General features: G+C 29.4%; 3 protein-coding genes and 2 long non-coding RNA genes across 8 annotated transcripts; 3 read left to right on the top strand and 2 right to left on the bottom strand.

The window, feature by feature from the left end:
• Positions 1-5023: 5023 nt before the first annotated feature.
• Positions 5024-13908, bottom strand: LOC118449195 (uncharacterized). The gene is made up of 2 exons (XM_035883468.2): positions 12930-13908; positions 5024-7554 (listed from the first exon to the last, which is right to left on the bottom strand). The coding sequence occupies exons 1-2, from the start codon at positions 13146-13148 to the stop codon at positions 6325-6327; spliced, it is 1449 nt and encodes a 482-aa protein (XP_035739361.1). The 5' UTR covers positions 13149-13908; the 3' UTR covers positions 5024-6324.
• A 1617-nt stretch (positions 13909-15525) lies between these two features.
• Positions 15526-19007, top strand: Pabp2 (poly(A) binding protein nuclear 1). 2 transcript variants are annotated; one of them, XM_035883392.2, is made up of 7 exons: positions 15526-15670; positions 17733-17869; positions 17941-18055; positions 18216-18283; positions 18368-18609; positions 18755-18847; positions 18936-19007. In XM_035883392.2, exons 2-7 carry the CDS (start codon positions 17735-17737, stop codon positions 18967-18969), a joined length of 687 nt encoding a protein of 228 aa, XP_035739285.1. In that variant the 5' UTR covers positions 15526-15670; positions 17733-17734; the 3' UTR covers positions 18970-19007. The 2 variants fall into 2 exon arrangements, with proteins under 2 accessions (XP_035739285.1, XP_035739284.1); XM_035883391.2 differs by lacking the exon at positions 15526-15670 and adding an exon at positions 15948-16728.
• On the top strand, positions 18967-22163 carry LOC146872638 (uncharacterized). The gene is made up of 2 exons (XR_014982781.1): positions 18967-19007; positions 20266-22163. It is a non-coding gene; the product is annotated as an uncharacterized LOC146872638 (long non-coding RNA).
• A 1308-nt stretch (positions 22164-23471) lies between these two features.
• LOC118449156 (protein zyg-11 homolog B) lies at positions 23472-27606 on the bottom strand. 3 transcript variants are annotated; one of them, XM_035883386.2, is made up of 10 exons: positions 27342-27605; positions 26487-26840; positions 26162-26387; positions 25893-26087; positions 25409-25800; positions 25179-25324; positions 24667-25055; positions 24179-24548; positions 23713-24052; positions 23472-23620 (listed from the first exon to the last, which is right to left on the bottom strand). In XM_035883386.2, exons 2-10 carry the CDS (start codon positions 26617-26619, stop codon positions 23472-23474), a joined length of 2340 nt encoding a protein of 779 aa, XP_035739279.2. In that variant the 5' UTR covers positions 26620-26840; positions 27342-27605. The 3 variants fall into 3 exon arrangements, with proteins under 3 accessions (XP_035739279.2, XP_035739277.2, XP_085516581.1); XM_035883384.2 differs by having other exon boundaries at positions 26487-26885; XM_085660455.1 differs by lacking the exon at positions 23472-23620 and having other exon boundaries at positions 23851-23988; positions 26487-26885; positions 27342-27606.
• LOC146872639 (uncharacterized) lies at positions 24489-25303 on the top strand. Its single transcript, XR_014982782.1, has 2 exons — positions 24489-24621; positions 24738-25303. It is a non-coding gene; the product is annotated as an uncharacterized LOC146872639 (long non-coding RNA).
• Positions 27607-27610: the final 4 nt, after the last annotated feature.

A 27610-nucleotide genomic window follows, 5' to 3' on the forward strand; every position in this document is an offset into this window, starting at 1 on the left:
TTTATCCAAGGTTATCAACCTATCGTCGCATAGCTACCCTCGGAGTTATTGCCCTTGGAGAACATATTTTTGATCAATAAATTACCTTAGTACAAAGCGAATGAAGTATTACTATTAATCATTCTTATTAGGTATTCTTATCCCTACGGCAATGACGCGCAATTTCTAAGAGTGCACCAGTATTCTTTCTAGGTATTACAAAGAGAATTTAATAAAAAAAATTTTTATTAAGCTGAGGAAATCTAATAATTATTATACAATAAATTAAAAAAAAAAAAAAAAAGAAGAAAAAAGCCAATGTAATCACTGAAACTATATTTTGCTTTTACTTATGTATTCTTTCTATCAAAAAAATATACTAATCTTTACAATTTTCTTTGTGTTTCAGATGAGATCGTTTAAAATTAAAGAATTGACAAAATAGTTTCTATAAAAATTGATAAAAAAAAATGACAAAAAGCTTTCTAATGTCTACATATTTAACGCTTCAATGGAAGTCTTCTGTTGTGTACATTAGAAACGTCGACGTTAGTATGTAATACTGGTAACGTTTCAACGTTCACGTCAACAATTATAACATTACTGTAACGTATAATTTAAACGATAAGCCTGCAAAGTTGCGCGACCACCTATCGCGAAACTTGACAGCTTCGTGTTTCTGCAGCGAGCTTATCTGAAGATCGTGTTTTACATGTGTCAGTCATATATACACGAAGTATGCTTAAGGTTTGTCCGAGAAGAACTGATTTCTCGCATATTTTCATTATCATAAAACTGATGTTTGTGCCACTGAAAAAGTTCCTAACTAATTTCAATAACATTAGATAAACTTATTTTTCTAATCAATATTAACGACCATCCTATCGTTAAAAATAATTTATTTAATATCTTCTTATCTTCATTATAGAATATCTTCAATTTTATAATTTATAATAATTTTCTTTCGACAAATCACTTGTTATTTTTTTTTCTTATTATCAAGTAAAATCTATACACAAGTATTATTTAAATTAATCAGCTTTTGTTCATCAACAGGAAACACTTGAATGATAATTGTTATATCATCAATAAAGAAAGAGAGAAAGAGAGAGAGAGAGAGAGAGAGAGAGAGAGAGAGAGAAAGAAAGAGAAAATCGAAAATAAAATGAATGAAGTAAACGTAAATATATTTTTAAACCAGAGAGATCTTTTCGTCGCACATGAAATGTTTCGATGGTTCGAACGAAAAGAATCCGACGGGGTTTCAACAGGGTTTCAACGGGGTTTACACGATCGACTTTCCTTCCTTTGGAGAATCGCATTTCCGTCGGTGCACGCGGATGTGGAGTCGAAAGAGTGTAAAAAAAATGCAATTAAGGAGCCACGAAGAAGATTGCGTGCCGTTCCTTTCAATAAAAGTTGCCCTGGCTGCGGGAGGTAGCCTATTGTACACTAGAGTGCGCCGTGTCGGCGAATGAAAGAGAAAGAGGTGGAGCGTGGAAGCGAAATGGTAGAGAGAAATACATTTGTGTATGTATATGTAGATACATATGTACGTATGTAAGTACGTATATCTACATAGAAATATCTTTATGTGTACAAAAATGTATGTGGAAGTATGTTTTTAATACGTGTGTGCAAGTACAAGTATATATACACGAAAGAAAAAAAGAGAAAGAGAGAAAGAGAGGGAGGTAGAATGGAGGGGATGAAAAATAAGCGAAAGAAGAAGAGAGAAGGAAAATAAAAAAAAGAGGGAGGAAAGAGGTTCGTGGAAGAGGAAAGGAGAAGTTAGCACGGGGTATAAACGAAGGTTGAGGCGTAAGGTACTCTTTATCCTGTGCTACCACAGCCGGCACCTACGTACACTCTCCTCCGACCATCTTTGTCCTTTTATGTCGGCGCGGATTTGCTTCGAGCCTTGTTAAATCCTCGCGTTCGAAGCCGCGTTAAAGGAAGAAAGAGAGACTCGCGTTGTAATAGCATCAATAACGATGCAAGGACTTACAAGTCGAGATACCCTTACTCTTTCCTTCTTCCTTCCTTTCTCTCTCTCTCTCTCTCTCTCTCTCTCTCTCTCTCTCTCTCTCTCTCTCCTTCTCTCTCTTTCTCTTTCTTTCTTTTTCTCTTTCTCTCTCTCTCTCTCTCTCTGCATCTCTTTTTTTACTCTTACGATCTTCTCTTCGGCAATTCCACTGTTATGCTCCTCCCTTTCAAACACGAAAATCTTTTAGTTTTCTTCGTGCCTTGTCCAGAAAAAGATCATATCACATTTTGTTTTCTGTTCTTTTCTTTTCTTTTAATATGATTTTTTTTTTAATAAAATTAATCTTACAACGTGGATATACTTATATCTTGATCGTTTCAATTGACAATGGATAGATGATTTAAAAATTAAGAAGATATAAAAATAATAGCGATATCTATTATATAAATATTTTCTACTCGAGAATTATTAATATCATTTTAGTAAGCATGACAAGACAACTCTAAACGCATCTTGATACATTATAATATTCATTTTGATACACCTAACGTTGCAAAATGAAAAGTTGCTGGTCGAGCGAAAAGAAATGGAAAGCCGCAAAAGTTGATTGTCACCGCGAAATAACGGAGGACGTCAGAAGAGAATGATCTTTGCAGAATACACCAGAGTCTTTACCATAATCGCCAAGCGTAAAATCTTCGATTCGATGTTTTCCCGGATTGCCGATCTCTGTACAGCTATCATGAAAGTTTTATTTTTAAAAAATATAGTGGGAGCATTGAAAGACAGAGAAAGAGAGAAAGAGAAAGAGAAAGAAAAAGAGAGAGAGAGAGAGTTCAATACATAATCGAAACCACAACATCCGGCAGTTAGTGTTAAAGGATTCTCTGTCTGTCTTATTCTTTCTCTTTTTTTCATTTTCTTTCTCTCCATCTCTTTCTCTCTTTTTCTTTCTCTCTCTCTCTCTCTCTCTCTCTCTCTCTCTCTCTCTCTCTCTTTCTCTCGATGCATAGATAGATAGATAGGTAGATAGATATTTTTCTTTTGGAATTTCATTTTATCCGTGACAGTGAATAAGTATCTGTTTCGTCAATTTCATGCTCGAAAAAGATATTTGCGGACTGTTTAAGAGTGTGCCATAGTCTTTCTAATCATACCACAACCACACTTTTATCTCTTCAAAGTTGACTCGGTCAAAAAACATTTGTCGTAATGTTAGATATCGCAAAAAGTTTTTTACAATTACATTGATTGATTGATAACATTTATTATCTTTTGCTGTACAGTAATACGATAAAAAACGGAATATATATAGGTATATATAATATAATAATAATAATAATAATAATAATAATAATAATAATAATAATAATAATAATAATAATAATAATAATAACAATAATAATAATAATAATAATAATAATAATAATAATAATAATAATAATAATAATAATAATAATAATAATAATAATAATAATAACTGTAAATAAGTATCACAATAAAAATAAAAATAAAAGAAGACTTCTATTTTTCAATAATTTAATTTATATATTATTTTTCATTTTACTATTAATTTTACGATTTCTTGTACGTAGATATATCTGCATACTATTAACTATTACAGACAAATTCTTTTTTATTATCAATGAATAAGACTTTTTCATTGTTAATGACTTCATAGAAAAAAAAAATTATTGATGCTCTGATATCTATAGATATAACCAGTTTTGTAATCGGCGGTAAGGAATCGATAGCCGTTGATTCGTTCACATTGTAACATCTCACATTCTCTCTCTCTCTCTCTTTTTTTTCTTTTTAAAAGAAGAGAAACTATGAAAAAAATTAAAAAAATAAAAATAAAAAAAAGAAAGAAAGAGAAAGAGAAACGACGAGGCCACCAGCGCGATCATGAAACTGCAGTTCATCCTATTAAATCCACCACGGCGTCGATAGAAATAGAAGGCAGGGGTGTAATCCTTTTTATTACACGCACGTACATAAAGCGGCTCTTCGCTCTCTTTCTCTCTCTCACACTCTCTCACAGAAGGAGGGTTCCGGGCATCAGAGAAAGAAATCAAGCCAGGTCCGGCGGTGGTCCGTATTTCCCATTCCCGGCAACAAAGCGCTTTTAAACAATCTCCATTGTGCTCGGTAATTCCGAGCCATGCGTGAAATCAACACGTTTTTCCACTTAATTGACATACACACATAGTTCGACGTAAATGTGAGTCCATCCTCCTCATCTCTTCTCTTCACCTCATCCATCTATTCATTCATATCGAGAATAATCACACTCTTTGAAATAAATCCAAAAATGATCTAATCAATAGTTCATTCTTTTTGTGTTAATTTCGTGCGTTAATAATAATATAAATGTAGGATGTTAGAATTTTACTTAAAATTCTGTAAAAAAGAAAAAAGGGATGACGTTATTGTTTGTAATAGTTTGTAATATCGAAGAAAATTTAATAAGAAACGTAACGTTTCTATGGTTCATTTCGAATGGTTAATTAACGTTTAATAAATAAATTATTAAAAAATCTTACCTTCATGTTCGTCAGTTCATGTTCATCAATTTTAAAGTTCATATGTTCAAGTTAAAATATCCCGAATACGATAAGTGATAGAAAAATAATCTCTACTTACCAATCATAATGATTTTTATAATTTCATAGGTATCTTAAAAGTCTATTAATATTTACAACAGAAATTCCCAAGCTTTTCTGGATCATGATACATTTTTAAAAACGAAAAATTTTGCAATCCATTAAATTGGTGTCGAGAATTTATTGGTAGAAACCATTTAAAATTAATTTAATACGTAATTCGACTTTGAATTGTTCATCCGACAATTTTCAATGATTAAAACTCTCCTGATGAGTATGTAAATATTTTAAATATGACATGAGTCATATTTAAAAAATTTTATTGTAGTCCATAGTTCAAGAATCTCTGTATCATAAAATATGAGTAAGATGAGCGTGTTGGCAATTGAATAATATAACATCGCGTTTTTTTTTTATTGATTACATATATATACAATAATTTATTTCACCACTCATATCTCATCCTCTACATTTACAAATACATTCTTCCGGAGAATATTAATAGAATAATCAGAGTAATTGCGTTTTTACGAAGAAGAATCGGAATAGTTTTTTATTTATTTATTTATTTATTTAGTTATTTATTTATTTTTTTATTTCTCCCTCTTTACTACTCTTCCTTCCTTCTCTTCGACGAGAACGATCATGAGAAATAAATAAAGAGAGAAAAGTGTCTTTACACTTTAACTAATACAATTACTCATTTATACTATAGTAAATATTGCTTACTATAGTAAGTCTCCTAGTTCTTTTTCTCTCTAATCTCGAAATAAACTTTTCAACTTTACGCCATAAATCGATGTTCTGCCATTTTTATTGCGACCAATAAAAATTTTTCTAATCTTTTATTATTCTTTCCTTTTTATTAGATGCTCATTGATCCTAACTTCATTTTATTCACAAAATTTATCATACTTTCTCTTCATGAAAAAAAATCATGTATATAATCATATACTCATAAAGCTTTTACTAATAAGCAAAAGATTAAATGAGAATCATCGTAAATTAATTTTTTAAAAATAAAACAAATAAATTAATAGATATACATAACGATACTTTTTTTTTTTCATACCTTCGTTAAACGAGAAGGTAATTAATTCTAATCTTTTTTACGAAGCTTCTTCGTTCTTAAATATACATACATTATATACGTATATGACTTTTTAATTCAGAATAAATAGATTTTCGCCGTTGACATTTATCACATTAGAAGATATAATTAAAGAAATTAATAGGAGTCTTCTTAACCTGGTAGTATACGATTGCCGAAGAGAGAAAAAGAGAAAAAAGAGAGAGAGAAAAAAGAGAGAGAGAGAGAGAGAGAGAGAGAGAGAGAGAGAGAAAAGTCTTTGAACAACACCTTTGAGTTACACTAAAAAAGAAAAGAAGTATTTCTTTTGTCTCTTATTGATTATGTCTTTTCAATCGTCAATTTTTTATTTCCCGAGAAAAAAACACTTCCTTTATCGTTAACAGAACGTATCGACAGTAAAAATCTTTCTTAGTATTATTCTGGAGAACGTTCGATGTTTAACGAAATGGCCTCTCAGAATGATCACTAGAACGATCACTGTGTTCATCCACAATACTGTAAGCAATACAGAACGATAATACAAAATGGGAATCAATTAGTTTTGACAGTTTTGAAGACTCTTCCCCTTTTAATAAATCGTCGCTTATTAGATTTCTATCGTTTAAAGCGAAGTATATTTCCCCCATTATCGTCTCTTCATTATTATCGTTTCATGTTATTTAAGTTGCAGTTCCATAGGAATGTCTTTGAATGGCCGAACTAGCGACAGGTAAAGGATAACCAGCGGCATAAAGTGGTCTGGGTGCTAAAAGTGGTGACTTCTTTGTCGTCGATTCGAGTGACACAGTTTTTGGTTCGATTAATTCATTTTCGTCAGGTGCGATGATATTCTCGATTGTAAAAGGTTTCTTCGTTTTCTTCCCAATGCCCAGCGAAGACGATAGACTGGTATTATTGATGGTTGAAGTTAGATTAACGATAGGATCTCGATTATTCGGTGATGATGTCTGAGACGTGACACGATCCGTTGTTAAATTAGTGATTGGGTCGGTAGTTATACTAAGTACAGGTGAAGATCGATTATTATTAGGTCGATAGCTCTTAGAAATAGGTGAGCCAGGTGACATGGATGAAGTTGGTGAAGGTGGTGCCGTGATGATGCTACCATAGATCGCACTGATTCTTGATGAAGACGACAAGGATTCATCCTCGTTAACATTATCGCGGTAACCCAATTCATAGAGATTGTTATTTTCACTCAAGAAACGTTCATTGTTCTCTCTGACATCGAGTCCAGGTAAAGATGAACGAGTACAAAGTCGACGAGTATCCGGGGACTCGGCGGTGTTGGATGGTTGAAGCTGTCCCGTCGTTTGTTGAAGATAAGACAATTGGGACACGTAAGGTGAGACAGGGAACGTAGAAAAGTTCCAAGTACCTGACTGAAGCAGGGCAGCTTCGTATGTCCTTAGAATCTCGTTGCTACCCTCGGTACTGGTCAATCTTTGTCTAACTTCCGGTGACAAGAGGTAATATCCGGCAACAGCTTCATTGTTAGCTTCGAATCCACTTGGACTTGGACTCGAGCCGTTCGGGAAAGCCGCGTTTGTTCCGGAACTGGCCGAAGTTATCATCATTCGTCTTTCCTCCATTTCCCAACGTAACAGATCGTCTCTCAATCTATGTAAACTCGCTACGTTTATACCTGTCCCTGTTGTACTGCTCGTTGGACTCGTATTGACATTATTTACTGGCGATTGGTCCGAACACGGTGGTGGCATCGCCGAAGCTAACGCTTGAAGTTCCGATTTTAACAATTCCTTGTCGGGCTTGTGAAGTTTGAAACGTTTCCGACGACGAAGAAGCGAGCCGTTTTCGAACATCGACAGAGCACCTGGATGAAGGGCCCAATAGGCACCTTTGCCTGGTCTGTGCGGTCCACGTGGTACCTGGAACGTGGAGAACATTTTATCAGTCGCTTCGAATTTGTCACAATTGGACGAGTTGACTTTGGACGTTGATGTTTTTCGTGTTTTAAGATTTTTCTATTATATGTATTATATTTCTTTTCAATTTATATTATTTCAGCCCATTCTCCAAAAATATCTTTGTATTCTGAAGTATATGTTTTTTCGAACCTGACATTACAATAATATAATGCATTCAATCGCATTCCGAACGTCGTAATTGCAAGCAATGTAAACGTATATTTGAATTTCTCTTAATTAAATATAACCATTCGACGTTCCGTTATATCATTACCCAAGATAATTATTGTTTAACTCGATAAGAGAAACTTGGGGAAAATTATTTATAGGACATAAGCATGATTGTAAAGAAAATAACGCAAGAACTTGTTGAAATGATACCATTGAATAGTTTCCTCTTCGCATTTTTTTTTTCTTTCTTTTCCTTTTTTTTTTCCTTTTCGGTTCTATCTATCTTCGCTTACTTGTTATAGAAAAAGAGGTATAGCCCAGCCCAGTTTCCAGTATCACCCTATATATCTCATCGATAGTACTACATCTCGGAAGTTCAACCGTAGGCTATCCTCCTCTCCATCATCGTAAGGAGAAGACGAGAGCACAGTTGGTCCATTTACCGAGGATGCGGTTTGTCGGCGTAAATAGTAATCGCTCTCATCGAATACGCTGTCGGAGGCACTAATAACGTCGACCATAATATATTTTCCCCTGTACTCATAGTCCGCTTATTATAATCTACCGGGAGCGGACGAGCTTCTTTTCCAATCGAATCAACTTACCCGATCGACAGATAATCATTTCGCCTTATTAAATGTAAAACCTGTTCATTCTCGGTGTAATGAACTTAGCTCCCTCCTTACACCTCTCACCTTCCTATATATGATCTCTTTTTTTTTCTTTCTTTATATCTATCTAACTTGTGACTCGTCAATCGAATGACGACATGTATCTACATGTATAATCGGAAAATACTTACATGTATAATCGGAAAATTAACTATGCAATTTTCATCAAAGGTTGAAATATATGTACATATATATATATATATATATATATATATATATATATATATATATATATATCAAACGATCATTTTTATTTATTTTCAAATAGATAAAATTTAAAGGCATATGTTAAAAGTATAAACATATTTGATATAAATATAAGTGATAAATGTAAATGATCATGTATATTTATATTGAATAATACCTATAATATTTCACGTCTTTATGGGAAAAAAGTAAAGAAAAATTTTTGAGAAAAACCTATAAAAAGTGTGAAGATATATTACGTATATAAACTCACTTTAATTAATTTTTGTAAAAATACTAATAATTATCGTTTTTCAATCATATATTTTTATTTACTTCAGGTCCATTCTATTCATGACTGTACGCAACTATAATAACGATATGCATCATTGACTTTTATCGTTAACATGTTCATACTTATTTAGTTTCGTATCTTTTTATACTTGTTCGTTTTGTTTCATTTGCTTTCGCCAACGTGTATGTATATACTTTGTGTGCGTGTGTGTGTATCCATATTTCATAATTTTATCCAGTCAACTTACAACATTCTTTAATTGATAGTATCGAAACGAGTTTGGTTAGTATATATAATTACCTATATCTTTGAAAAAGTATAGAATTATTGAAAAATAGTATCTATAAATAATATTTAATGGAAATAAATAAATATGTTGACATTTGCAAACTAATATGAAAATAACTATATATATAGATGTTTCGTCTAGTTTTAATTTATGATTCTATTTTATTTTTTGGTGTTTAATGATTCACATCTAAATATAATTAATTTCTGTTTGGGTAGATATTGATGAATGGGACGGGAGAATCAGAAAGAAAGATAGAAAAAAAAGTTGAATGAAACCCGATGAGAAAGTATAAAAGCATGAAGATAGTTGTAACATTTAATCCTTCAGATAAAATATTAACATACTTGCATAAGTACGCTGATATATCAGCTTAGCATCTAAGTATCAGGCAGTTAGTTTATATAATTTCATTATATTCTTATTACTTGTAATTGATTTTATCAAGTATAGAAAGGTCGAAGTTTATAATCTCTGAGAGAATTACATGGAAGTTAATCATGATGATTTTGTATCATAAAAACATCAAAGAAAAAGAGACAATTTATTTTTATTCCTTTGAATGTTTTCTCTTTTCTTTTTTTTTTTCGCTTCTTTCTTTTTCTTTTCCCTTATAGAAAATGTCTGAACAATTAACGATGTAAAAATTTTTGAACAATTAATCTATCTACTTGTCATAATGAATATTAAAAAAGTTGGATATCTTTTCATTTAAAACGACATTCGTCCGAAAGTTACTTGGAAATATCATTTGACGATGTGTTTCCCTGAATAAAATGGGGGGTTGAAAGTTTTCGCAATAATCCTTGCGTGTCTTGTAACACGACGTTTACACGCACATACATTGAATATAGCGACGACGTTACATACTAGTCATAATATATTATCGGCTATATAACTACCACATGTGTTAATATTTGTGGTATATTTGAACTTCTATCATGGTAGGGGGAGAAATAAATATTTTATTATTATTTCTCCGTTTCATATACCTATTGAAAGTATCACCAGTGACATATGGTATATGTCACATGGAATGATCTGACAAACAGGACATCCTGAATGTGCACACAAAGAAAAATATTTTTCTTTTTCTATTTGCAATGTCGAATATAATAAAATCTCTGAAAAAATGTAAAATGGCTTAATTAGCTAACGAACGATCAAATGAAATATATAATATAATTTTAATGAATGAACGAACGAGTAATACTTTTATTTTATTATGATTTATAAAAAATTAAAGTGAGTTAAATTTTTAAGACAAATATGAAAATAATTAATTGGGATATAATTATATTTAATAAACATCAATTTTTATTCGATTTGATAAAGACATTAATCGAATAAGCTTTTTCAAATCTTTTCAATGACTTATTTATTTTTCATAGAAGAAATTAATTTATTATTATTCTCAAAGAAAATAATATGACAGGTAGATTTGATGCGATATTATTGAAGCGTGCAAATAAAAGAAAACTTTTAATAAGTTTTATGTTGAATGAGAAGGGAGAAAACAAGATTACCCGACGGCAGATAAAAATGAATTGTATCTAACAAGGTATATCTAATTGTAAAAACGATTTACTATATCTTAGAAAAAATATTTTTAATTATTTTAAATAGAAAACAAAAGTTTTATATCATTTTAAATGAGCAAATGAAATTGAAAAAAATTTTTTTTGACAATCCTAAAAATTTCACTACCCAATATTATTGTTAATGCGTCAATATCTGGATTTTTATTGTATCCATTTTTTACTTATTATTTTTATTTTGTTTATAATAATGAATGAATTAACAAATACGAAGGAAATTGTAATAAAATAATGACGAATAATCATTAAAAAAACGAGTTGAAAGCTTTGTTATCACATTATCTAAGATAACTTGTACGGGAAATTACATTAAACCAATCTAAATAAATTTTCTTAAAAGGCTATTGCATTATTTTCACAGTGAATGACAACGAAGGCTTGCTCGAAATAAGAATGAATTATATTCTCATTTTACAGTTCCTGATTTCAGTCTAACTTTGTATTTTCACGAGCGTCACGCGTACTTTCATATTTGATTGACACGAGATCGTGTTAGATGAAGAATTAGACGAAGTGTTACATAATAAGTCATTCGTTTCCATTAAATGTAAATTGTTCATAAATTGTCGCGATTCAAATTGAGATAAAAGATAATTAAAGAAAAAACAATTGTACGATAATTTTTTTTATCAGTTTATACATGTTAAAAAGTGACTTAATTATATCGAGAGATTTTAACAATAAATTACTTACATTTTAACAATAGTTTAATTCTTAAAGAAAGAAGAAAAAGATATATAAAATTAACTCTCACAATGGAAACAAAAATTTTAACAATAAACTATCTATATTCGTCGCAATAATTTAGTTCTTGAAATATAAAATTAGTTTCAAAAGATATAAAATTATCTTCCAGAAGTGAAAAGAAAAATTGTTCTTCGGTATCATTTTTTTTATAGATATATTTTATGTGGTAAAATTATAGACAAAAAGAATTCAAAAAAGAAATACTTTCGTTTGAAAAAGAAACCTCATTCGTCGTGATTTTTCTCAATGGAACGGATATGTCGACAAGTAATAATACTAATACAGAAGGCTTTTATCCGTTTGGAGAGCGAAGACACGTTAAGTCGATGATCATGTTGGCAGGTGCGAAACGCAGATGGTCACAGAACGTAATAATACGTTTATAGAGGCGTGAGTCTCTTCTAAAAGAAGAGAATAAGAATAAGGGACACCTTGTCTTGATAGAAACCACGTTTGAAAAAGATTATTAAATTTGGCCGAAAGTGAAAATTTCTATGCTTAAAGCACCCTCTCCCGTCGTGTTTCTAATCTGATTTAAACAAATATAATTCGAATAATGAATGCTTCGTAAGCGAGTCAAGTTAACGACGACTAATCAGGGAAAAAATTTCTTGATTTAGGAGAGAAAAGATTTTTGAGATTTAAGATTAATAAGCATATTAGATATCGAGTTATCTCATAAAATAAGTAATGCCTTTTTTCAATTATATATCTAATAAATTTATGTGAATTTCGATTATGTGATTTATAGGAACATTATATCAAGATTTTGCTTGATAATCTAACATTTTTTTGTTATATGAATTTTTGATCAACTAACGTTCTACGATTTAGCAATGAAATATGATACGATTTTGATAATTCTTTACCCTAAAATATAACACGCATTCTATATGAAATTGACGTTTATAATATGTTTGTATATTAGTGATAGTAACCAAAGTATTTTAAGACAGATCAATGAATTAGCGATGGATGGAGATAGACTGGTCTCGTATACATATAAACATAATTAATTTCATGTATATTTAGAGTAATTTGGGAAAGAATCGTTTTAATAATTTGCATAGTAATATTTAAAAAAATAATTGACCAATTAAAATCGTACCGGTACATTTACTTTACATTTAATTTCTCGAGATAACTAAAAAATTAAAGGAAAATAAATAAATATTGTTTATGCCAAATGAAAATGTTTGTCAATGCAAATAACTTTGAATATTTATTGTAACCTCTTCAATGAGGGAGTATTTTTCAAGATCTATTTAGTCTTTCTAATAGATCACAAAAAATTATCTTTAATCGTTTGAAAGAGATTAGAAAAAGAAAAAAACAAAGAAAAGAAAAAAGAAAAAGAAAAGAAAAATGACGAGACAAACCTTGATGAAGCAATCGTTGAAGGAAAGATTGTGCCTGAGTGAGTTCTGCCATCGGCGCGTGTCCTTACGATAATATGGAAATCGATCGGCGATAAATTTATAAATTTCAGCGAGTGGTAACATTTTATCTCGAGAAGACCATATCGCCATTGCCGTGAGCGATATGTAAGAGAACGGTGGCTTTTGATCTCCGTAAGTATCGCGCGACGGCCGCGGCATTCTTGGAAAGCCAACAGCCTGACGAATGGAAGCTTTGCGAGCGAATTAGCCCAGGCTTCTTAGGAGACTTCAACACCAATTTCTCCGTATGATTCGAATTATTAATCGACGAGACACCAATAGCCAAAGAACTATCATTCTTCTTTTCTTCTTAGATTAGACCTCTTCGAGCTTAGGCTCCTTTTTTTTATCCTTGATTATTTCGAATAAGGAACACCGATGATACATAGGTACTTAACTTCTCACCCAAGATTAATCCCAATACGTGTAACATTTCCAACAAATCGATCGTTTCTTATCTATTCGTTAAAACAGAAAGGAAGAAAGAAAGAAAGAAAAAAAAGAAAGAAAGATTCACCGAGAAAAATCCTCTTCTTCCTCACCGAATAACAAGATCACGATCAAATTCGTCCTTTTTCTCATTTATTCTATTCACCAGATTCTATTAGTCCGACACTGTGAATTCACTCGTGATATATAAACGTCACTTGATATATAATACGTGAAACATCTTCATACCGAACAAAATAGGAAACCGAGAGAGAAAGGAAGAAGGAAAGAAAGAGAAAGAGAGAGAAAGAGAGAAAGAGAGAAAGAGAGAGAGAGAGAGAGAGAGACCGAGGGAAAAAAAAGGAAAAGACACGAACTCGACGGGTTTATATGAAACTGAAAGAAACCGTTGGATACGAGAGGAGAGTCTTAAGGTATACTCTGTGAAAAAGCTTTGAAATCTAAGCTCCCACGATCGTGTCTCCACGGATACTGGCTACTAACCATACCCACACCCCCGCAACAAGTTTCCCCTACTCAAACGTAGGCACGGTAGCGCTTGGGATTGGTTCATGAAGAGCCTCCTCGAGTCCTTGGTCCCACCTGATATTATGGTTTGTATCCAATCATCGCTCGTCTTTCTTTCATGTTAACCCCTACCCTGCTAAGATTATTGACGATGGGCGTTTTGTTAGATACGAGGAGGGTATATATATTTTCTCTCTCTCTCTCTCTCTCTCTCTCTCTCTCTCTCTCTGTCTATCTCTCTCTCTCTCTCTCTCTCTTTCTTTCTCTTTTCATCGGCAAACGCATTCTCCAGTTCGCAAAACGGAAGGTGGAGTCGAACGAAGTGAGAACCGTCCCGGGGACGACGATTCTCTTGTTCTTTCATTTTTTTTTTCTCATCCCCACGCAACAGTCCGATCTCCATGCGCATCAAAGAGGCCGGACGATGCTTCCAAGGATGGAGGACGGTGTGAGAGGACAATGTTCCCTGCGTTGCAGCCACCAACCAATCGATCCAGCCGTATGCTTGATGTTTAATGCACGAGTGCACGCCTACCTTGCAGAAATGTGCCTTCGAGATTGGAACATTGTCTTTCTTCCTCTTTCCTTTCTCGTTTAACCTGCGCGCGCACCATCTAACTAACAAAATCGCTAAGTGGGAGGGTAAATTCCCTCCTTTTTTTCTTTTACAACAACCCCAAGATATTCGTGCTTACGCATTTTATGTTAACGCGTTATATTATAGAATTCTTTTCTTAGTTTATCGATTTTCTTAAGTATACCTTCCCGATCATTTTATCGCGTTAATGTCTCCGATTCAACGATATTCGTGCTCTAAATTAGGTGATGAAAGTATAACTCGAGATAATATATTGAATTTTGAGATTCGTATGTTTTAAGTTAATTAAGAAAATTCGGATTTGAAAAATTGAATGAATTAATAAACTATACTTAGATATATGTAGATCATCGATCGTCCAAATAAATATAACAATTGACTTGAAATAATCATTTTTTTTTTTTATGCACACGAATATAGAGTACTTAGTGTATAAAAATTATTCAGATACATTAAGTATTTTAATATCTGTTGCAACTCATTATATATGTCGAGCACATATAAAACGCAGAGCTTAATATTATTCTTAACTTTAATAATACATGTAGATTATATATCTAATGGTTTAATATAAGAAAATATATTGATTTCAAAAAACGAAATTATGAGATCATTTTTCTTTTTAATAAATAATAATATTTAAACAATCAAACTTTTCAGTACACGATATACGAATAATTAAAATTATATTGTACTGATTAAAGCTAATAATAAAAGTTCAAGATCTCTGAACCATAAAAAGTGTTTCCAATGTTTTTATCATCTTCACGTAATGTTCTAGTTAATCGACGAACCTTTGGAAATACATCACAACGACATGATGTGGTAAATCCAAGAATTCTGAATTATCGACTGTAACATATCGAGCGAATTCTGTCGGTAACAGATTTTGGTTACCGACAAAATCAAATCTTTTTATCGACTGTAACAAATTTAATTAAGTAGGTCGGTAATATTGATTTTCATACACGTGTTACGTTGTGTGTGTACATATATGAGTAACAGTAAATACCGAACTTTCGAAGTCGCTATCGTTCCTAGTTCAAGATATAAACAATAACGAAAGCGGGGAGATTCCAGACGATTTTCACGGGCAACAAATCAGTCTACCATCGAATTCTGAAGGGTAAATATCGTAGCATACTTACTTCATATTTGTCGACTTAGTTAATTACTTCTTTCGATCGTTTAACATTTATTTAAACAATTTATAGTGCATTCTTAGCACATTATATACAATAATATAGTTCACTAGTGAATATTAATTTCTTAGAAGAATGATGTAATATTCGAAATCATCACTTACCAGTGATGTAAATAAGAACAAAGATGTAGGAATATGATTGACTTTGTTAGGTTAATATTCAGTCTGCCGTTGGATTTCGAAGAGTCAATATCGCAATTCTTTTAGTCTAGTATTTGCCCATTTAAATGATTCATTCTTACGATTATTTTGCATTTATTTAAATTATATACAGTGCATGTGTAATATTGTTAATATGATTTTTATTTGTAATTAATAATTTTTTAAAAATTATTAATAATAGTCAAGTTCGTGTAATTGTTAAAAAAAATGGCACATTTATTTAAACATCGATTTATGAGAAGTAATGTTAACGTTAATATTAATTAATTTTATGGTGAACTTTTTCATTAAGTGTGAATTTGAAATTCGTTACCGTTACGAACCAGTGATACAAAAAACTGCGAAGATGGCGGTCTTTGGGCGGATGTATACGTTTACATGAAATCTTTACATATACTTAGGTGTCGCTCGTTAAGGGCAGCACTAGTGCACTGCGACGCGATAGGTCTATACTCATGAATAAATGGCTTGTGTTTCCGAAACTATGATTGGTTGTAACTAATTTAAGTACAATTTGTTGAATCTGGATCTAAGCCAATCTACTTGCACGTTTCAAGATACAGTGCTTTTTTATTGGTTGATCGCTTAGATACTATTGAATCATTGCTGATTATTGGCTTAAATAATAGTACTATAAAGTGTAAAGAAAAATTATCTTCAAAATTCGCCTACATCATGTGATGTATTCATCGCGTCAATCTTGTTTGGTGCGTGCTGGTGCGTGCGTAGGGCACGGTGTGTAGGTGGAATTTCTAAACGTTTAAAGAATTGATCTTATTTAAATATCTTTAAACTATAAAAAACTTCAAAAATTACGCGTATGTAATACTTTTCTTTATTCTTAATCTTTATAGTACTTAATTAGATAATTTAGGTCATTAAGAAAGCGTTGATTCGTTACAGTACCATAACCATTTTGATCTTGCATTCTATTTTCTTCTACTTTCGATTTGTAATGAATTTTTATGATATCCTATATATGACACATTCAATTAGATTTGTTTTTATCATAAATATCTTCTATCTCTAATTAAAATATTTTATTGATATATTTCTTTGTACATGGATTATTGTTCATAGATTGAATTTAATTTAACTGATATTTGGATATTGATTAACCCTTGCATTGCCAATGCTTTGTGGAATATCGCAAGCAGCCGATACCAAATCACTTGTTACTCATATTAAAACTTAACTTTATAGTTCGAATCCAGTTTCTATATTAAGTTTTCTTTCTTTTTGTGTTACTAATAATACTTTTCAATAAAAATACATAAATTAGTTTAAAAATTCTATAATTTTTTACAAATTTTATGTATTTTCTATCAATTCATACTTCATTCTTTTTCATTATTATATTGAATACCTAAATTATTCTGATATTGTTTATGATAAATCTTTAAGACCAAATTCCATCGAGTATGGCAAAATATCACATTGACTTGGATCGACTATTACCGTTACTTACAAACATATCTTAAAGCTTGGCCATGAACGATTCAGTAGCAATTGGATAAGGGTTAAAAACTAAAATCCTTGTTTTTGCATTTAAAAGAATTAAAATTATTATATATTTTGTTTCAATTAGAAATTCATATAATATGCATTAAATTAATACATTTAAATGTATTAAATACAATGCTAATACTATAATTTTTTCATTCTGTTAATAAATAAAAAATTCATATTTTAAAGAAATATATTTATTTATTTCAATATTAAAACATATTTTAATAATACGTAACGTATCTAAATTACTTATAGATTAATGAGAGAAAAATATCGTACTAATAACTGTCATATAAATGATATTTTGTTATAGAAATGTCTGAATCAGATTTATTAGCTAATGACCATATTGATGGCCTTGATGGACTTGAAAATGGTCAAGATGGTGATGCTATTATGCAGTGTGATGGAGTTAAACGTGAATTGAATGAAGCAAATATAGATGATCCAGTATGTGATAATCCAATAACAATATTTTGTATGTTTTATTAAAATATATGCTCTATTTTATCATATTATAGGAACTAGAAGCTATAAAGGCGCGTGTAAGAGAGATGGAAGAAGAAGCAGAAAAATTAAAGCAACTACAATCGGAGGTGGATAAACAGATGAACATGGGTAGTCCACCTGGAATCAGTAAGATATTTTTTTAGATGGCTTCAGGCATCATAATAAAATTATCACTTTCGTTTTCAATTTCTTGCTTATTAAAATTAACTTTTAAATAAAAGAAAAATAAGAAGAAGACAAATCCCTTACTATTATATTAGATTAGTAAATGTATATTTTATTTCAGCGAGCCCATTGAACATGTCACTCGAAGATAAAATGGAAGTTGACAATCGATCTATATATGTTGGAAATGTAAGTTAGAAATAATAGTACGAAACATTGTTAATATAATCGTTTTTCTTACACAAGGGAATTATTTTTTGTTACATATAATAGGTAGATTATGGTGCCACAGCAGAAGAATTAGAACAACATTTCCATGGCTGTGGTAGTGTCAACAGAGTAACAATACTTTGTAACAAATATGATGGTCATCCCAAAGGTTTTGCTTACATCGAATTTGCAGAACGTGATTCTGTACAAACTGCAATGGCTATGGATGAATCTATGTTTAGAGGACGCCAAATTAAAGTTATGCCAAAAAGAACAAATAGACCAGGGCTATCAATGACAAATAGGTAATAAGATTGATAAGAACCTTATCTTTTAGATAATAACACATATAATCTTTAGTTTCTATCATTCTATATACAAAGACTTTTCTATGTACAAATATGTATGTAAAAAAGAAAACTTATAAGAATAAATAAATATTAATTATAGGGGGCCTAGGGGTGTACGAGGTTATCGTGGTATGGCTCGAGGGATAATTCGTGGCAGTGCATACTTTGGATACAGACCTACTAGGAGGCTAAGGTATTTAACAACTTAAATATTTTTAATTAAACCTTCATATTATTTAACATATTCTAAATATATCGTTTTTTGTATATATTTATTCCAGAAGTTACAGGCGAGGGTACTATATGCCATATTAAACATTTTAAACATAGTGCTATGGTTCAACGACTTCAAGGTAAGTTCGTATTTAAATATATTACTGTATATATGACTTTTATTAAAAATGAAACACTTTGTAATTTATTTTTTTGTAAGTATTTTTTCAAAGAAGAACTTGTCCAATATTTTTTTTATAAATATTGAAACACACATTCTCTTTTATAATATATGATGATTTTATACTTCTTATACGTGTGTTTAAAAAAAAAGTAATATTGAAAAGAAAATAACAATTACAGCTTTAAATACGTAAACACGTAAAGCTTAACATTTTTTTTGAACAGGATTTATATTTCCTCTTGTGTTGCAATTTTTTTTTTTTCTATCATAGAAAGAATTAATTAAATTAGAAATTATTAATAATTTTTTCTGTTAAACAATAAATATATAATATTTTTAATCATTTGAAAATCAAAACCATAAAAGTAATTTTTTAAATAATCTACTTACTTTATTATTTTCTTATTAGGAGATACAGCTATATTTAATATTATACGTGTACTAATACACGTTTTCTTATATATGTATGTATATATATATATATATGCGCCATATATATATATATATGTGTATATATATGTATGTATGTATATGTATATACATATTGCAAGTATAATATTTCAAATCTAAAAAAGGACAAATATTTAAATATTTCACATACAAAAGAACACATTTTACATTGTGTATATAAATATCTAACAACATTTAAAATATTAACTTAATTAATTTATATAAATACTGTATATTATCATACAATGTATCGTTCATTTACAAAATTTTTATCATCAACATTCATTTTGTTGGAAATATATTTTGTCTAATTGAATTTATTATTTAAAAATTGTAATGAGTTGTTGTATATTTTTGAATTACAAAAGTTAAATATAGAATGACACTGTTTCATATAGTAAATATATTTTATAAAATAATTCATACATTTTATATCTATACATAGTAATTTAGTTTTTATAAGAATAAAAATTAATTTTGTTCATCTAATTTGTTTATCACTTTATAAAATTACATATATAAATGATGGAATTAATGTGTGTGATACTTTTTTGAAAAAAATATATTTTAATGCAAAAAACGTAAAACATTGTGAAACAGTGTCATAATTTAACTTTAAAGGATACAGATATGGTACGTTAAACAATGGTAACACAAGTTATAAACTTTTGTGCAAAATTTATTTGTAAGTGACATAAAAAACTTACAAATCTATATAAACATATGTTCAGATATTTAAGTAAATTCTTATGATATGTCCACAGAAAAAAAAAACTGATACGATGGGAAAAAAAGAGAAAGAAAAAACCTCATGTCAAAAGAAAAAAAAAGATTGGACAAAGATGGGCACAATTAAATCATTTGATTTTAGTAAATCACGACATAAAATTACAACTGTAGATCTGCGACCATTCACAATTGTAGTTCAATTAGTTACTTCTACCATTTTCGTATTATATAGTAATGGTAGAAATAGGTAATAGTATCAGTCTTGATTATTTTTTAAAAACCAATATCTTATCTCATAATGTTGCTAATAAAATTTGAAGTCAAAAGGTACATATTGAAAACAAAAAAGAAAAAAAAAATAAGAACTATAACATTCCCTTAAGAATATCGTGTTTGTATAACAAATTACCTTATGTATTATCATATACATTTCTCCTGAATATATGCTAATTTTACTAATAATTTCACAAAAATATATTTAATAATAAATTTCTTTATTTAATATTTATCTTCTTTATTTAGAATAAAAATTCAAAATGAATGAAATTATACCAAACCTTGTAATATGTAGGGGTTTATATAAATTAGTTACAAATACAGAACACATGAGATATGTATAAAAATATGTTAAGAGAATACAATATCAACATATATGTTTATAAAAGTTTTATTATATATTTTGGCTTGTATAAAAATGCAAAGAAATTTCTTTTTTTTTTTAACTAAATACACATCAATTTTAAAGCTATATGATTTAATTTACATTTTTATTTAAATCAAAAATTTATATTTCAAATATTCATTCAGTTATAATATTTGTGTTTATTCAGATACGTATATTGTATTTACTACATTTAAAAAGTTATACAATTTCTTAATATTATTACAATTCCAAAAAATATACAAATAAATTCCATGCTGGGGTAAAACATCTGTTATTTTAATATATTAAATCTTTCTATATATTACGTTAAAAATTATTTGTACTAACTAAAGTTAATCAAAATTAACACGAGGGAAGATTAGACATTTTTAAATATATTTGTAAAAGAGAAAAAAAGTTTGAACAAAAATATAAATTTTGATTGTATATCTTATATATTTATGTCACTTGTAAAATTGCACTTGAAAAACATTAAAATATATGAAGCAATCCCATTTTTAACTTCCAAGATGATGCCTGAAATAAAAAAAGTATAATGTATAATTATAAAAAATAAGAGAGCTTTACAAATACTGTTATATTAAGGCTGATACAGAGAAATATAATAATAACAATATATACAGAATTTTTTGATTTTTGTTTTTCATCTTATTTAATGCAAAAATAAAATTAATTAAACATAATTTTTTAATTCTATTCCTGAAAATAAAAATTTTTTTCTATAATTAAGTAATAAAGAACAAAAAATTGAACTACAATGTGAATGTTTAGGATAATACCATACTACAATAATTTATAGTAAATTTTGTATGCATGATAAATGAAAGTTGCTAAAACTATAACGTCATCAGTTTTATCTTATAATATGTCTATCTACAAAAGATCATGTATGCAACTTTCATTTATTCACAACTAACTATATACTTTCAATTTTATCTTAAATATGTTGCTACTAATTTGTAAGATGATGTAAAATGAATTTCTGAGTCATTAACCCACTATGCTATGATATTAGGAGGAGAGCTGATTTTCAACATTTTAATGATCAAGCCAGATTTCGTATGTTGCTTCCACGTCGCTAAGTATTTTGCAGGTGCAGTGCAGCATCAGCATCAATTGAGTGATAACAATACAAATTTCATGAACATTTTTTACGTTCCATTAAAGAAAAAAAAGAACAAGAAAAAAAGAATAATTAAGGCATAAGTGTAAAGAACTAATGTAAAATGAATGGGTGGTAAATAAAGATTTTCTTGGCTTACCTCGGAAGAGTTCAATGGAATTTAATAAAGATATTTATTGGTATAGAGTAAAAAACACATTAGAAGCCGACGTAATTTGTTTATTAAAACTCAATAATATTGAGCTTGAGATTTCTTACATATCAGATCAACATTTGATGATATATCAGAAGAATAAATTTCACTTATATAAATTCATAAGATTTTAGTAACAGATATAATTTGAACATTATTTCTCTTATTAGAAATTTTCACTTCCATATAATCTCTGAAGGCATAAAAATGTACAATTAATTATTAAAAATGGTCTAATGATTATTAGCATTTCAACATTTACAAGATACAGCTATCAACAAAACACGTTGAGGACCTGAACTAAATATATTATAATATGACATAAAGTTTCTATTTATTTTAATATGTAAGCGATTCTCTCTCTCTCTCTCTCTCTCTCTACATATTTCTATTATGTATAATAAAAATATATATATATATATATATATATATATATATATATATATATATATATATTCTTAGATATTTCTATCAAAAGTAGAGTTTTAAAAAATAGAAATTAGATGTCATTTAATACATTTAAGTTACTAAAACGGTAAAGTAGCTGACACTTTTTGCGGCATTATTGAAACTTTTCTAATATTAATTCTTTTTTATATATAACAATATATATTCTTGAGCTTTTATAATACTCTATTTAGTACATTCATACCTACAATAATAATTAAAACGTAATATTATAAAGAATATGGTAATATAACCATCTTACAGCAATTGCAGAATATTGATATTGTTGAACATAATAATGTAAGAAAAAAAAATTATATTCCATACTACATAGCACCTCGTTAAAACGATTATACCATTAGATTTAAAAGTGATATGAAATACAAATATGTTAGGAAAATAATTATTTTGTTAAATTATAGATTAAAAATAAGATTTTCTAATATGAAATTACGTTAATTAAATCATTCAGTTTTATTATAAGTACTATTAGTTACAAGACTTAATACTTTTATTTTAACAGTATAATTGCCTTAGTAAAGTGAATCATTTCTTAAATTCAATCAAACGGATTTTTCTAAGATAACTAAGGTAATTATTTTCATCTCAGGCCCTCAATGTTAATCAATGTAATTTAAATGAACTGAATTGTACTTGTTTTGATTGCAATGCTTGCTTGATGAATATCATTTCCATACAGAAATTTTAATTATTTGGTCTAACAAACAGAATACAAGATTGTAATAAGATAATTATTGACTAGTATACCATTTACATGGTACTTATTTCTCAATTTGGAAGGCAGTGGTTGATGTTAACAAGAATTTGATTCCAGTGTTTCAAGAATTGATCGACATAAAGACTGCAAATTTGGATGTGTTGTATTTTCTGTATGTGTTTCTTCCAGATATTTTAATGTTTCTACTCCACCTTCTCTGGTTAACATGCTACAATAGCGTTTTGCTGAAAATATTAATGATATAATTTTAATAAAAATGATAATGATCTCAAAAAAAAAAATTTTAGAATAAAAATTATTTAGAAAAAAAACTTACGATTTTTTGTGCACACATGATGTATCGCCCATACTGCCCAAAGCTGAACAGGATATGCATCTGAACAACGCAAAAGAGGGAAAAATGGTTGAAAACTTCTATAAGCAACCATCTCTCCTTGTGGAGTTTGCCAGTGAGTAACAGCATGAGCTAACTGATCTAGTAATTGTTCTCTACTAGGTTGTGAAAGCATTGAACTCCAGGCACTAGGACCATCGCTTAGCAAATGTGCTGCGATACCAGCAGCGAAGTAAGATACATCAATGTGTACAGAATCTAAGAGCAAGGAAAGCATTGATATGAAACGAGTTTGCATAAGTCGTGGCCTCAGATGTACAACCTATAAAAAATGTAATTATTATCACAGACTCATAGATTTGGTCAACAGAATAATATAATTTGATAAAAATTTTAAACATTTAATAATTATAAGAGAAAATAATCTTTTTGTTGTTAGAATACCAACCTCAGCTATATTATTTAATAGACCAAGTACTTTAGTCTCCACGCTAGATTCACCTTGAAAACTTTCAAGTACTTGAAGAAACAACTCCATTCCTCCCTCATCCAAAAAAACTTTGCATGTAGTGGCACTTTCGTCCGTTAAATTCCATAGGGCACTTAATGTGAATTTCATTGTAATATCAACTGATTTAGATTGAACTTTTGATCTGACCATTGTTAATAACTTTGACATATATTGCGGTTGTGCACCAAGCATAGATGTTTCTGCTGTTGATATTTTTGCTGCTAAAATGGAACAAATTGCTACTGACATTCGATTCATCGATGCATCATCGAATGTCGATAAACAATTCATTACTAATCTTGCACACCTATTGAAGCCAAAAATATTAAATTTATGTAATAATATTTCAAATGTTATGGATTAAAATATTAGAATATCAGGTATTTGTTATACCTTCATATTAACTGTATATAAATATCATTTACCTATATTTATCAAATGCAACATCTTGTAAAATTCTGTCACTACACAGTGTCAATAATGTATTTTTTTGTAGCTGATAATGAGTTGGGTATGACTCCATGGCAGTCAATGTTAAGTCAACTATTTGTTTAAGAATTGATGGATGAATCATTATTGCTGATTCACCTTTTGTAAGATTGTAAAGGCACGCGGTTGCTGCCATTTGCACACGAAATTCTTGTGGATGTTCTCGCATTCCAGGCAGCACTAATTTGATTACATCTACGCGTGGTTCGAAGAAATTTGGTGTCAAACGAAACAGATTAAACAAACACTTTTGAACATAAACTGATCGACAAGTATATCTTCTCAAAGCTTCTAGAATTTGGGATTCAGTTGCTGTACCACTGACCTACAATAACAAGTAATATTTATTAATATATTTCATATTCGTATACCCAAAACAAAAGTATTTATAATTATGTTATTAATATTTAATTTTATTATCACGTTAATTCTTTATTGATTAACTTACGATAAGGTCAGGTTTATAATCTTTATTTTCAGGATTTATTAAACTATCCTCGTAACAAGTGTCAGAATGTACAAGACCAAGAAATTTCAATTGTGGGTGTGCTTTAATAAATTCTTTTAAATCTTTCGAATTTATTTCATCTTTACCTAAAAAAGTATATATATAAACAGTAAAAAAATATATATATATACACACATAAGTATAGTAAACAAATATATTTAAATACTTACCGGACAAATCTAAACTAGTTAAATGTGGCATACAATGTACAGCTTTCAGAAAATCTCCTATTTTTTGTTTCTTAGGCGCAAACATTTCAAAAGCATATGTATCTTTTTCATCAGAAATATCCAAGTTTCTCAATTCATTTAATTCCAATAAAACAGGTATTAGACTTCCACATCCACTTATTTTTATATTGTACATAGTTAGAGTTTTTAAACGGTCTTTACATTTTCTTAATGGTGTTATATCATCAACTCTAGTACATGATATATCTAAATTTTCTAAAAGTGGAAGATCTTCAACCACTATTTCTAATCCATGTTTATTAAATTCTGTTCCTGAGACATTCAAAGTATGCAGCGCGCGTAATTTGCTTAGTGTCACTACTACACAGTATCTAAAAACAATATTAAGTTGTACATAAATTAACTTTGATTACCTTATATAAATTTTTAAATAAAAAATAATCTATGTTATATATATACAGACCTTGAGCAATCCATAAAACTGCCCTTTGCTACACTCAATGATCTAAGATTTTGCAAACTCCAATCGCCCAAACAGCTGATTAGATCATTAACAGTGACTTTTAAGCCATTTACTACCAAATCTACAACTTTATGTTGTTTAAGAACTTTTAAACCTTTTGCAGATAGCGTAGATGCATCTTTTAATTTTACATGCCTAGAATAATATATTAATTGCAATTTTATACTTTTATATATCGTATTATATTTTTTCTATGACTCATGTTATACCTTAATCTAGTTGATTTTGAATCAAAAAGTGTAATCGTTAGATCGGATAATGTTTTCTTTTCACAAAGGCTAGACAATAATTGTTCTGATATTTCAGTTGGCAAAAAGGCATCAGGATATTTGAAACTAAGTCTTGTAGCCAAACTTGGTGATACATCATTGGACAACGTACGTATTGTTGTTGTAGTTTCAGAGCTACTATCACTCAATGTACAACTAACTTGATCTGGAATATATTCTTCTTTTAACTTTAATCATTCTATTACATGTGATTTACCATGTATCAATAATTTTTATTTTATATATACAAACATGAATTACTTACCACATGCAGTGGGAGAGAATGATCCATTTGAATGTTCACCTGTGTCACCAGGATGTACTTCACACAAAGCCAAAACATTATCGCAAATAAAATCTATGCAGACTTCTTGCAAACTTCTTGGTGACTCGAACATTTTATACTTTAAATTTCATTCAAATATATATTTTATTTGTTTTCCTTTTTGCAATATACTTTTTTTTAATTCTCTTTGGCTTATTCTATTTGTTGAACTATCAGTACCACAGGCATCAAAAATTCACTTCAATACTTATTCGATAACAGATTCCTCTTTGTACATTGTCGATTTTTTACGAAGTACAAACGTACATCTGTGCAAGTGTTTTGCATTATAGACTAGCCAAGAAAATATTTGACATCAGAAAAACGATTACTATAGTGCTAAAAAAATAACGTATATAAAAATTAACAAATAGAAGTCGAGTCAAGAACAGTCGAGTAATTTTCTTACTCCGTGAAAATAACAACGAATTAAAGTCGACACTATTTTTTTTTTTTTTTTTTTTTTTTTTTTTTTTTTTTTTTTTCTTTCTTTTTCTTTTTGTTATAACATGAATAAACAATACTTTTAAATAATCATATTATGTAATAATAGTCTCGCGTGTTAGAATAAATTTCATTCTTCATGCGTACAAACGTATATCTTAATAGTGTAGAAAACTATTGCAGAAACTTACCAGATTGAAAAGAATATAATGATTCATAAAAAGAAACATTGAAAAAATTCGTTACGTAATATTATGTAAACGAGATATTAATCGCAAAATTTTCTTACTATAATGAAATCGCAATAAGATGCGTTTATTAAAATAAATGAGAAAAACGATGATCTCTCACCTGCGAAAAGGCCGCCATATTGACTGACCAAGTGTCAAAACTATGTCAAAAGCATTTGTGCACAAAAGAAAAGGAAAATAAATAACTTTCCTTGATTGACGTAATTATGCCTCTTTATTGTATAAATAACGCAGATAAAGAAGAAATGTGATAACGCAATTCGTTTAATATCTATAGGGTTTTAATTATGAAACACCATTAAATTCGACAAACTTCGTCGGAAATTTGACGCGAACTACTGTGCAAGTTTCAAAGTAATTTGGTCATGC

The sequence above is a fragment of the Vespa mandarinia genome, chromosome 12, assembly GCF_050613455.1.
Source record: "Vespa mandarinia isolate Hongniang chromosome 12, ASM5061345v1, whole genome shotgun sequence".
Taxonomy (NCBI): domain Eukaryota; kingdom Metazoa; phylum Arthropoda; class Insecta; order Hymenoptera; family Vespidae; genus Vespa; species Vespa mandarinia.

What these genes read in the sequence shown, in the direction of transcription:
- LOC118449195 (XM_035883468.2), bottom strand. Translation starts at nt 13,148, where the DNA reads ATGCCGCGGCCGTCGCGCGATACTTACGGAGATCAAAAGCCACCGTTC. An exon ending in TCAACGATTGCTTCATCAAG is followed by an intron (nt 7,555 to 12,929) that starts GTTTGTCTCGTC and finishes TCCACGTTCCAG; the next exon opens with GTACCACGTGGACCGCACAG.
- Pabp2 (XM_035883392.2), top strand. Translation starts at nt 17,735, where the DNA reads ATGTCTGAATCAGATTTATTAGCTAATGACCATATTGATGGCCTTGAT. An exon ending in GGGTAGTCCACCTGGAATCA is followed by an intron (nt 18,056 to 18,215) that starts GTAAGATATTTT and finishes ATTTTATTTCAG; the next exon opens with CGAGCCCATTGAACATGTCA. An exon ending in AGACCTACTAGGAGGCTAAG is followed by an intron (nt 18,848 to 18,935) that starts GTATTTAACAAC and finishes TATTTATTCCAG; the next exon opens with AAGTTACAGGCGAGGGTACT.
- LOC118449156 (XM_035883386.2), bottom strand. Translation starts at nt 26,619, where the DNA reads ATGTTCGAGTCACCAAGAAGTTTGCAAGAAGTCTGCATAGATTTTATT. An exon ending in TCAAAATCAACTAGATTAAG is followed by an intron (nt 26,088 to 26,161) that starts GTATAACATGAG and finishes ATATTATTCTAG; the next exon opens with GCATGTAAAATTAAAAGATG. An exon ending in TATTAAATAATATAGCTGAG is followed by an intron (nt 24,053 to 24,178) that starts GTTGGTATTCTA and finishes CATTTTTTATAG; the next exon opens with GTTGTACATCTGAGGCCACG.